Genomic DNA, 12509 nt, shown 5'->3' on the forward strand with positions numbered 1-12509 from the left:
TGAAGATTCTTCTATGAAGGAGGAAATTTCATGCCGTTTTCAATGTTGAATGGCCAGCTCATTCTGAGATGGTGACACCTGGTTCAATACAACGTAAAGGAAACATCAAATCTTCACCTACCCTCTCAAGCCCCATAAGAATTTTGCTGATTCAATCTGATCATGTATCTTTTCCTAAAATCATGAAAATGCAGTTTCAATTTATTTAATTTCTATGCATTGGACAAAATCTTCATCACAGGAACTAATCTAGGGAGCCATTGCTATGCTTTCTCAGTCACAGGTAGGAAGCCCAGATCTGTACGTAATATTACAAGTCTGGTGTCAAATATTACAGAATGGTGTCTGTGCACATGTACTTCCATAGAAATATTTTGCCTTTTGGTTACTTGCAGTACTTGTATGTTACTTTACAATAATCTGTGCAAAAGACCTCTCAATACCTGACATAGGTTTGTGAATTGCTTCGTGAAACACCTTTGCTCTGTCCACTGCAACAGGCAGGATCTCCTTGTATCCAGCCATTTTTATTCCACTTCCCATTCCCACACTGACAAGTCCTCCTCCATTGTCAGATATAGATATGGAGCAACACCTCATATTTCGTCTTGGTAGTTTTTTACCTGATTGCATCAACATCAATCTCTCTAACTTCTAATAGCTAGTCCCCTTTGATTGTCCTATTAGCCTTATTTCCCTTATCCCTGTCAAAACAAGGTCAAAGAAAAGCAAAAGTAATTCTTTCCCCTTTTTGTCCCCTGCCCTCATAATCTGCCCATTATCTTCACCTTCCTCCCACTGGTTCTCCATGTCAGTTCCTTAATTCCATGATCTACTGTCCTCTCTTATCAGAGTTTGACTTCTTCACCCCTTTGCTTCCTCCACCTATCCATCTCAATTTCTCATCTCATTCTCTTCCTTCCCCACCCTACTGACTTCCCCCTAACATGTGGATCCACCAACCACCTGCCAGCTTGTGCTGCTCTCCCTTCCCCCTTTTATTCTGGCTGCTCCCTTTCTTTCCAGCCCTGCTGAAGGGTCTTGGGCTGAAATGTTGACTGTTCATTTTCTCAATAGATGCTGCTTGACTTGCTTAGTCACTTCAGCATTTTGTGAGTATTGCTCCTAATTTCCAACACCTGCAGTCTCACTTGTGTCACCGACACCTTTCCATCTCTTGGCACTGAAAGACCATAATACCTAGGTGAAGAATTAGGCTTCTCCTACTTTGTTTATCTTCTTTATGTGCTGTTCATTAATCATTCCTCATTCCACACTAGTATTACTCTTAATTCTATATGTTCTAATTTTGTTTAATTTTGTTTTGTAAGGTCCCTTACAAAATGGCTTCTGGAAGTCCAATTTCAACCCTTCAACTTCTTGTCCTTTATCTATTCTTCTAATTACAAGTTGAATAAAACTCTTAACAGATATCAAATATGAATTTATTTTTATAAGTCCATGTTGACTGTGACTAGTCTCATTATTACTGACCTCTGGTTTATTCCACCAGCTATGTAGAGGCTGCCATGTGCACAGTGTTACTTCAATGCACCATTGCTAATTGGGAGAGCCTCTAGGTAATGGTGTACATACTTTAAATGCAACATGCCTGCTTTTTGTTGCTATTGTTATAACACCGTATCCTGGCTCAGATGGTTTTAATTTTTTCTATGTAACATTACTAGATTATTTTCTTAACTCTGAGATTGTTATCTTTTTGACATATTCTGGGATTCTAGGTTATTTAGAAGAATGTTTTTATGAGAGCCATGATGGGTTTAGAAATATCGGTATTTAAGTATTTGCCCAGTGCTTTTTAAAAATCTATTTTAGAGACCAAAGCAACATTTGCAAATCCAAATACATTCAGAAGAAAGTGGTTATTAACTTATTGCTTTCTATACTTCTGAGAAATAATTAATTTGTTAACCATGTGGCGTTAGTGTTAGGGTCAGGTATAGACCTAACCAGGTAGTGATGACATGTTGTTTTCCTTAAAGGATGTTGGTGAACATTTTGGGCTTTGATCAAGTTGGCAATTCTTCTGTCCTTGGACACATGAAACAGGAGGCCTTTTTGAAGACAAGATCATATTTTGCTCAGAGTGTTTATCACTGAACTAGATAAAACTAGATGTGACTTAAATGGATGTAATTTTTTCAGTTGGCTCATAAGTTAACCTTCTCTAACTTGGAGATCCAACGAATAGTGATAGCGAACAAACTGACTTGAAGATCAAGATCCATTAACTTACTACTGAACCCAGTACCATATCATGAGATTCCTGCACTTATCTATTACTTAATTGTTCCTGAGAACTTAAGAGGGGTAAGAGATGTGCATGTAAGAGTGTAACTTCCAACTTCTTACTGATGAATTTGTTTCTAATTAGTAAATCGGTCATAATACTCCACTATTTTCTTGGTGCTCTTGGCCATTTTGTGTTGTTAACAACTCCTACCAGGTAAGTAATGTATAGACACTGCAGTTGGTAGTGTAATTCTTTCCACATTTTATTTAATAATATATAAAAGAGCAGCATTTTTGTTGGTACTTCTTGCATACAAAATTACATCAGTTTTTTAAGCATATTGGACAAAAGATTTTGAAAGATGAGGAAGTTAAAGAAGTTCTGAGGGAATGAACTGATTAACTGCAATGTTGAAGTGATAATTTGGGATCTTGTGGGTTATGGTCATTGATGCAAGGGGAAAGCCTTTAGTGAGATTTCAAAGTAAGCAACTTTAAACTTCAATTATCAGTATCTGAGCTTGGCAGGCATTGAGAAGCATACAAGGATTTCTAAATCTTGGAGAGTTGATTTGGGGAAGCTGGCAAGAAAGTTAATGCATAAATTAAAGCTTTAATTATACAAATTGATGTTGATAATGGATCAGGTATAGAGGGTTTTGTTAAATGAGAATTTGAGCAGTATATCTTCAGAGGCTGTGGTTCCAGTTCAAATAATGTAGAGTCCACAATGGTATAGACCTCTGTATCAAGATGATTCTCCTTTTCAGAGAACAACGTGTTTCAGATCTGAAGATAATGAAACTGTAGATGATGAAAACACAGTGTTGCCTTAACAGTAATGACATTCAAATGATGAGTTTCACTGTAAAGATGCATTTCTTCTTTCTGAATTATCAGTAAATTTGGCATCACTTGTTCGGGTCAAGTACTTGATGGGAAAGAACCTAGTTGTCAATATAAATAATAGAATGTGGTATTGGGACATTGGTTAAAGGCACTATGGAAGTGAAGACCCTTTACAATTTTGCATGAAGATTAACTAAGGAAATGCAATTTTATTATGAATATAGAAAGAATCACATCATATACATCTTTAAATATTGAATATATTGAATAAATAGAAAATTAGACTTTTTACTGTATAAAATAACTCTTCTCCAAAAATTAGTAAACTGCCCTTGACATGCTATTTCTTTTCAGGAGAAAGTGGAATTGGAGGATATACTAAATAGACTAAGAGAAGATGGAATTAACATTAATGCCTGCAGTGGAAATGAGTATTTGTGTCATCTCTGGCGTATATATCAGCGGTCTGAGGCCATATCGCAATCTACCAAACAGGATCTGGAAGATCTGCAAAAACAACAAGCTGCCGAGATGAAAGAGGTGATATTTGTCATCAAAATCTTATATGTGATAGGTTCCCTTGTAACAGCTTTATTCTTATCTGCAACTTTTATTGGACTTTAGAGGCCCTCCTTTGGTCAGGGTTGACAATGGATGCTGCACCCTAGCTGTCTACATAATACACAAGCCAGTATGCAAGTCTGGGCAGTATGATATGCAGAGAAAGCTGTTGTTCATACAGCAGGCTCCCCCCTCTCCACGCAGCTGATGAATCCAAATGAACGGCAGAGACTGATACAGTTTGGCACCAGAAGTGTCACAGGAGTTGCCAGTCAGTGTTGAGCTCAACATAGAACTCCAGCTCCAGATTTTTCCTTGAGGTTTAGTCCTGGAGCCTTCGCCATGAATGGGTATAGCCGCAAAGTAGAGGAAGTTTAAGTTCTGAGTTTTTCTTCTCCTAGGTGAGCTGCCAATCTTGGCTGATGAGCCCCATCTGCCCGAAGTGACTGGTTTTAAGCCAGCAGTAACCTGCCTTTGCTCCTTCTCCCATCAGTAGAAATGATACTGCCAGGCATAGTAGCTAAGCCACATGTGAAGGCCCGGAGTTGGATGGTTGTCAGAGACTATTTGAAACACATACCATTGGGAGCATTTAGTAGGCAATAGGAGCTTATCACCACTACCCCACCCCCCAACCCTGGCTATGATAACCTTAAGGAACCTTATTAGACGAAGTATATATGAGCAATTGTTTTCATGCTAACCATTGAATCTATGTTGATTGGTGTCTTTATTCCTTCTTCAAAAGTACTGGCTATATCCAGTCTGGTAATTGACTTCTCAGTTCTTTCCTCAGGTGGTGCTAACTTCTCCAGCTCAGTTTTCTTACTGTGAAAGGAAAAGTGTTTTTTTGTTGGTTGTTAAGATTTCTTCAACTATTCAGTAAATCATAGTGTTTAAAAGTTTCTACACAGTAAAACTGTATATAATGGTCCTGGGATGGTGGCCTCCGAGGACATTTAGAATTGCTTGGGAATTCTTCACCATTGTTGAAGTTGCAAGTTTTATTTGGATTATCTGAGCTCATCACTCACCATGTATAAAGTCTCAATAATCTCTTGGAATTCTAACACCACTTAATCTCTCACTGTTGCCAAAATTCCTGTTTCCTCTGTTTAAGCCTTAGTTCCTTACACCCAGTACCAATCAAAAATGCAAAGAATACAAGCAACTAAGTCATCTGGTTGCTCAGCCTGCTCCACCATTCACTGATGTTGATTTTTAGCCTCAAGTGTCCATTTTTTCCCAGTCCCCATTAGCCTTGATTCCTCAATGGTCCAAAAAACTTAGCTATCATGTATATCTGGAGTAGAGAATTACGAAGAATTACATCTTTCCCCTTCATCGCAGTCTTAAGTAAATGACTTCATCGTGACAGAAAGTTCCTCAGTTCTTTACCACAAGGGTAAACATCTTCACATCTAGACTGACTTCACTTTCCTTAAGCTGACTCAAACCTATCTGGGATGGTTCACAAAACAGTTGAACACAAAGTTCTTTCCAAGCTTCATTCTCTGTATAAACACCTGTACACTCTTCGCTTTAACACATTCTTCTCATTTAACTTGAAACATATTTACATCAGCCTTCTTTAATTCTATCTGATTTTAAACCCCACTTGCTGCGTGATCTCTCAAAAGAGTATATGGTGGATCAATTCTCTCTAAGCCTTCACTGTGAGTTGCTAAAGTTTGATCCAAATTATAAAATAAGAATCACATTTCAATTAATGCAATCTTGCCCTGTGATGCTACTATCTTTATTCCATCTCTTTCTTGCAGGTTTGTAAGTTGGTCAATACTGTGTACAAGTCTATTGTCTTTCTTGAAATGCCATTCAATTTGATGTTTGATTGTTATTGCAACAAAAATGCTTTGAGGGAAAAGTTCTGAATTTATCAGCATTTTTGAAAAGTTGGTGAGTGGGGTTTCCTCTAGTGTTGAGGTTTAATGCATTTAAAAACTTTTGCTTACATAACTAGATTTGGTGTACCCATGGTTAGTATTTATTTGTCAACTTTTAAATCGTTTTGAAAGCCAGAGCTCAAGTGTTTAGTGAAGAGACCAGTAAGTTAAATTCCACAACACATGTCGCTGACTGGTCTAAAAACTCCATTCCTTTCCTTAGGTTAATATAGCTCCTGAATTTCCTTCAGCTCATGACTTGTTTTAAAAGTTCAGTAAAAAATTAGAAGTCTCTATTGTTCCTCACATTTTTTTGAGACATGAAATTGTAGATTTGAAAACTATAGAAGGGCCCTTACAGAATCACCTGATCCAATACTGATTTATTTTGAGTTAAATACATTCCTGCTGTAGACTTGTCAACAGAATCTACTCTGTCCAGCCCCCTTGAATTCTTGTATGTCTCTTTGAGATTACCCTCTCATTTTCCTAAACCTCATTTTCTTAATTTCCCCATGAAAAGTAGGTTGAATATAACTTATCATTAAAATCGACTATTTTTCTGCTGCTTCTTCCTTAATAATAAATCCTAACATTTTCTAATCCTACAGTAATCCTACAGTTACTTGATTCTTTTTCATTTTCTATCTTAGGTAGTCATAACTAGATAGCCTAAAAGTGACATGGGAATGGTCTTCTTTCTGTAGGTGGATAGTTATGTGGAGCATATACGCAATTTATCAGTGGAACAAGAGGCAGTGATGGCCGAATATGAGCGGGAGAATGAATTACTGAAGGCAAAACTGCAACAGCTGCAGCTGGAGCAAGGTCAGAACATGGTGCCCTTTCCAATTTGACACACAGTCATTGTGCCATGGATTTGTTTGTTAGAAGCTGTGGCCTTCTAGATGAGATGTGCTCATATTTCCATTACCTCTTTCCTTACTCATATTCACTGTTATCAGTAACTTTCTTGTCTACAACTGTCTGTTAGTAATGTTTAACTATGGTTAATATATTTCAGCAAGCTGACTCATGGAATCAAAGCTTAGGTTGATCTTAATAAAGCCCTGTTGTGCCTTTATTCCTTCTATCAAAGTGCATGACCATTGTGGTGAACTACATATACCTGTCTGGACATGCCCCCCCCCCCCCCCACTTGCTGACTGCTCCTGTGGCTCCTCCCACTGACCGTGGCTCCTCCCACGGACCCCGGTATAAAGGCGATTGGAGACACCGCCCTGGACTCAGTCTCCAGGATGTAGTGTGGTGGTCAATTGCTGCTTGTTCTTTCTTCCTACCAATAAAAGCCTATATCTCGCCTCTCGTCTCCGAGAGTTATTGATGGTGCATTGATACACTTCCCTACATTATATTCCATCGATCTCTTCTTTGCCTGTTCTCCTAGTCTGTCTAAGTCCTTTTGCAGAGTTCTTGCTCCTCCACCTATCTTCATATTGTCCACAAACCTGGCCACAAAGCCATCAATACTATCATCCAAATCATTAATATATAACATGAAAAGCAGTAGACCTAATACCAGCCTCTGCAAAACACCACTAGTCACTGGTAGCCAACCAGAAAAGGCCCCTTTATTCCCACTCTTTCTCTTCTGCCAGCCAGGCAATCTTCTATCCATGCTAAAATCTTTTCTGTAATACTATGGGCTCTTATCTCATTAAGCAGCCTCATGCATGGCACCTTGTCAAAGACCTTCTGAAATTTCAAGTGAACAACATTAACTGACCCGCCTATGTCTATCCTGCTTCATATTTCTTCAAAGAATTCCAACAGATTTGTCAGGCAAGATTTCCTCTTATGGAAACCATGCTGATGTCGGCCATGTGCCTTCAGGTACCCTGAAACCTCATCCTTAATGATAGACTGCAAGATCTCTCCAACCACTTAAGTCAGGCTAACTGGCCTATAATTTTCTTTTTTTTGGCCTCCCTTCCTTCTTAAAGAGGGGAGTGACATTTGCAATCTTCTACTCCTCTGGAATCATTCCAGAATCTAGTGATTCTTGATAGGTCACTACTAATGCTTCGCTATCTATATACTACTAAAGCTCTCATGCTTTGTTTGTCTGTTTGTGACCTCCAGTTAGCGCAAAAGGTGTATTTCAGCGGCACTTTTTTTGGCTAAATCGACTTAAATGCACTAACTTACAGAATGCAGGCAAAGTTCAGGGTTATACATTTGTATAAAATTGTTCACTCGCCAAAATCAATGGCTCCTTTTTCACCCGAGAGCCGATCCACCATCATGGGGATCGGGACGCGACACCACGACGCATGCGGAAGACCAGCCTCAGCAAGGACACCAACAGGAGCAAAAGGACAGGGAGCTCTATTTCAAGCGGTCACATATCACCATCAGCATGTGCAGGATTGGGACAGATCTCACTGCCACCCATCAATAAGAGATAAATAAATCTTATCATCATGACGTGCTTCGAGACACCCATCAAACCCTTTGCTGCAGTCAAAGGACAGCGGTCACGTCCATTTAGAAGAGCGCCAACCACATCATCAAGAATAGTCAGCATCTTGGAGGCTTTGGTGTTACTGCTTCGTATCTGAGTACACTGGAAGGTTTCAATGGGATATTCAATCATGTAGAAACAGTATCATGGCAGCTGGAATCCATCGATGCTGGCTAATTATTGTTAGAAATGTAAGCAAAAAGACTCGCACACTGAGTACAAACGAAAATGATCAACAAAATTTTTTTAGCTTAGTTGAACTATTACAAAGCGTCAGCACTGTTATGCAATTAAACACATTATATTCAATGAAAGTTAATTTCTTGTTCCTCTTAATTCCTATGTGATGCAAGTAGTCTAAAATTATATTAGTGTTCATCTTCAAGCCAACTATCATAAATTACAAAAATCTGAGGGGGCACCACTTTAAAAAAAAATTGATGTTGGAACTGCAGGATAGAAATGGGTCCATGATTGAAAAGCAGATTGCAGTCAGAGCTAGGGACGAAATGTGGAAAACTGAACAGTATTTCCAAAAGTTTAAACTGGGAAATGCTCAACTTCTTCAAATATATCACGTGACAACCCGTCAACACCACCCACCCACACCAACGGAAAGGGACCATGTCTGCGTTTAGTCCGTCGCTCCCAATGAGCATTGTGGGAGCTGTAGTTCATATGGTTGAGTTGAAACCCAGGTTAGACGGTAAGTAGGGACAACTGATAGCGGTTCTACGGAGGGAGGGGGAGTTGGGGTGAGCTGTCAGCCGACTCTCCGATCCGTCAGAGGAAAACTAGAAAACTAAAAACGAGAAGTGTCCATCGTTAAACCAGGAGGAGCTATATTTGCCTTGCTATGCATCTTTCTTCTTTAATAAACTGCGGTTTTCATCTTCAATTTCCAAAACAAAGCAATACCAATAGCATTCTTGAAAATTTAATGTTCATTCTGGTCACTTCAGACTGCATTACTTTTCTCTCAAAGGGCACCCCCAATGGGTCACCCCGTTGTCTAGTTCAATATATTAGTGCTGAACTTCTCCAACAACTTTATATTCCCATCCTGTACCCATATCCCTTGATTCCTTTAGTGCCCAAGAACTCATAGTGCCAGCATACCCAAACCAGGTGATGAGCCTAGAACTGATCCTTTATCCTCAAATTTGAATTTCTTATTCTAGAATAACCAACTAGAGAAATCATTCTTTTTGTGAGCTTAACAAATTGAATGCTAAAAATTTATAGTGTTCAATGTACTCACTCCTCCTTCTCCCATTCTCCAGGAAAGAAAGGACCATTCTAATCAAACTCTGCTCATCTGCTAGCCCTTTTATATGGGCAATCAATAGTGAATCTTCCTTGCAACCCTCCGATATGTTTCCCTGCATAAAGAGTCAAAATTGGACATAGTTCTTCAAGTATCCACAAAGTCCTGTACAATTGTGACTTTTATATACCACATCACTGCAATAAAGCCTAATGTACCATTTGCTTTCTGTACCTGTTAAAAATATTCACTTATTAGTGTGCTAGAATTCCAAATGTCAGAGGACTTGACATTTCTTATTTTTATTAACACAATCAGTCACTTAAAAGCTACTCACAGCAAAGTAGCTGGAGAATGGAAACTAGTTCAGGTAAAGTTTGCATTTCTACTTTAGATTATAGTTTTGGCACCAAGCCTTCGTTTATATAGTTTCATGACTAATATGAAATATTTTTAAATGCTTAGTAATTTGCAAGTGTGGAGTCAATGTCAAGAGCTAAGTGGACATAGAACACTGACATAATTGAGTCCCATTTTGCACATATTTTATTTGAAATATTTCCATTATATATCCTTATAAGACCATAAGACATAGGAGCAGAATTAAGCCATTGGCCCATCAAGTCTGCTCCACCATTTAATCATGGCTGATCCATTTTTTCCACTCCTCAGCCCCATTTCTCGGCCTTCTCCCCATAACCTTTGATGCCATGTCCAATCAAGAACCTATCAAGCTCTGCCTTAAATACACTCAACGACTTGGCCTCCATAGCAGTCTGTGGTAATAAATTCCACAAATTCATCACCCTCTGGTTAAAGAAATTTCTCCGCATCTTTGTTTTAAATGGACACCCCTCTATCCTGAGACTCTGCCTCCTTGTCCTAGACTTGCCCACCATGGGAAACATCCTTTCGACATCTACTCTGTCTAGGCCTTTTAACATTAGAAAGGTTTCACTGAGATCCCTCCCCACCCTTACCCTTCTAAATTACAGCGAATACAGACCCAGGGCTATCAAATGCTCCTCGTGTGATAATCCTTTCATTCCTGGAATCATCCTTGTGAACTTCCTCTGGAACCTCTCCAAAGCCAGCACATCTTTTCTTAGATGAGGGGCCCAAAACTGTTCACAGTACTCAAGGTAAGTCCTTACCAGTGCCTCATAAGGCCTCAGCATCACATCCCTGCTCTTGTATTCTAGACCTCTTGAAATGAATGCTATCATTGTAATTGCCTTCCTCACCACCGACTCTACCTGCAAGTTAAGCTTTAGGTTGTTCTGCACAAGGACTTTCAAGTCCCTTTACATCTCAGATTTTTGTATTTTCTCTTTGTTTGGAAAATAATCTGCACATTTACTTCTATTACCAAAGTGCATGACCTTGCATTTTCCAACATAGTATTTCATTTGCCTCTCTCTTGCCCATTCTCCTAATCTGTCTAAGTCCGTTTTGCAGCCTACCTGTTTCCTCAATACTACCTGCCCTTCCATCAATCTTTTTTATCAGTTGCAAATTTGGCAAAAAAGCTATCTGTTCCGTCATCTAAAGAATTGATAAACAGCATAAAAGGAAGTGGTCCCAACACTGCAGAACACCACTAGTGGCTGGCAGTCAACCAGAAAAGGATCCTTTTATTCCCATTTGCTGACTCCTACCCATCAACTAATGCTCTAACTATGCCGGTAACTTTCTTCCCTGGGCTCTTAACTTCGTAAGTAGCCTCATGTGTGACACCTTGTCAAAGGCCTTCTGAAAGTCCAATTATACAACATCCACTGCATACCTTTTATCTATCCTACGTGTAATCTCCTCAAAGAATTCCAACAGGTTTGTCAGGCAAGATTTTCCCTTAAGGAAACCCTACTGACTTTGTCCTTTCTTTCCTGTGTCACCAAGTACTCCATAATCTTGACCTTAACAATTGACTCCAACATCCTCCCAACCACTGGGGTCAGGCTAACTATAATTTCCTTTCTGCTACCTTCCTCCTTTCTTAAAATGTGACATTTGTAATTTTCCAATCCTATGGCACCATGCCAGAGTCTAATGATTTTTGAAAGATCATTACTATGTTTAGATTTATATATAGTATCTATTGAGATTCCTTTTGATGCTATCGTCCTCATGTGAAGCGAAGAATGCACGTGAACATGATAGCCTAGCACCACGGAACTCAGGTAACGGAAATGATAGACTTTGTAGTTTATGAATAGATTGTGAGTACAAGGATCAGTTGGAATTAGGAGAGGATTGTGGTGGAGTAGAAGCAGTGGGAGAAGAACACTGGAGATCATTGGAAGGTGGGGTGGTTAATTGTGGGGAGGATTGAAAGACCTGCCAACTATGAATATGAAAACCTGCTTCTGCATGAATGGTCGCATATGCTCAAGTGAAAATTACTCACATTTGGCTTAGGCCATTACAGTAAATGCTATTGCATATGATAAGGTTATTTGTACATTTTATCTTGTGTATTTCATATGAAATCCCCAATTTTCAATCTCACTTCATTTTCATTGAAGTTAGATTGCAAAGTAAATAGATTCATAACATTAGGCTATACATAGAGTTATAAAGTAATATAGCACAATCAACACCAAGAAGACAGAAAGCATGGTCATCTCCAGAAAGGCAAACATCCCACAATGTGTGATCAAGATCGGAAATACAAACATCAAACAAGTCAACAAATTCAGATACCTGGGCAGCTAAATAACAAGTGATGGTAGGTGTAACACAGATATCAAATTCAGAATAGCAATGGCGAAAGAAGCTTTCCAGAAAATGAAGACCATATTAACAGACAGAAAGATGAGCATGTACACTAAAAACAGAATACTGCAGTGATACATTTATTCTGTCCTGACTTATGGAAGTGAATGCTGGACCATTTCCCCAGCAATGGAAAAGAGACTAGAAGCAGCTGTTCTACAGGAGAATTTTAAAAATACCATGGACTACACGCACATCAAATGAAGAAGTTCTCTGAAGAGCCCGAGCAGTCAGATCACTCATACCAACAGTAAGAGAACGACAGCTCAGATTCCTAGGACACATCATGCGGAAAGATGAACTAGAAAAACTCATACACTCTGGAAAGATAGAGGAAGACCTCGATTTATGTACATCAAAAGCCTAGCCAGGTGGCTACATATCGAGGAAATGGAAGTCATCCAAGGAATGAGGG

The 12509-nt window shown here is 39.1% G+C and overlaps 1 protein-coding gene across 3 annotated transcripts in view; it reads left to right on the plus strand.

The window, feature by feature from the left end:
* Positions 1–12509, plus strand: part of ccdc30 (coiled-coil domain containing 30) — a 112032-nt gene that overhangs the window by 12741 nt on the left and 86782 nt on the right. For all 3 annotated transcript variants that reach the window (XM_073031810.1, XM_073031813.1, XM_073031811.1), the window contains exons 2-3: positions 3457–3642; positions 6275–6395. In XM_073031810.1, coding sequence (XP_072887911.1) covers positions 3457–3642; positions 6275–6395 — 307 coding nt within the window. The remainder of the gene's footprint in view (positions 1–3456; positions 3643–6274; positions 6396–12509) is intronic.

This window comes from Hemitrygon akajei, chromosome 29 (assembly GCF_048418815.1).
Source record: "Hemitrygon akajei chromosome 29, sHemAka1.3, whole genome shotgun sequence".
Classification (NCBI taxonomy): Eukaryota; Metazoa; Chordata; class Chondrichthyes; order Myliobatiformes; family Dasyatidae; genus Hemitrygon; species Hemitrygon akajei.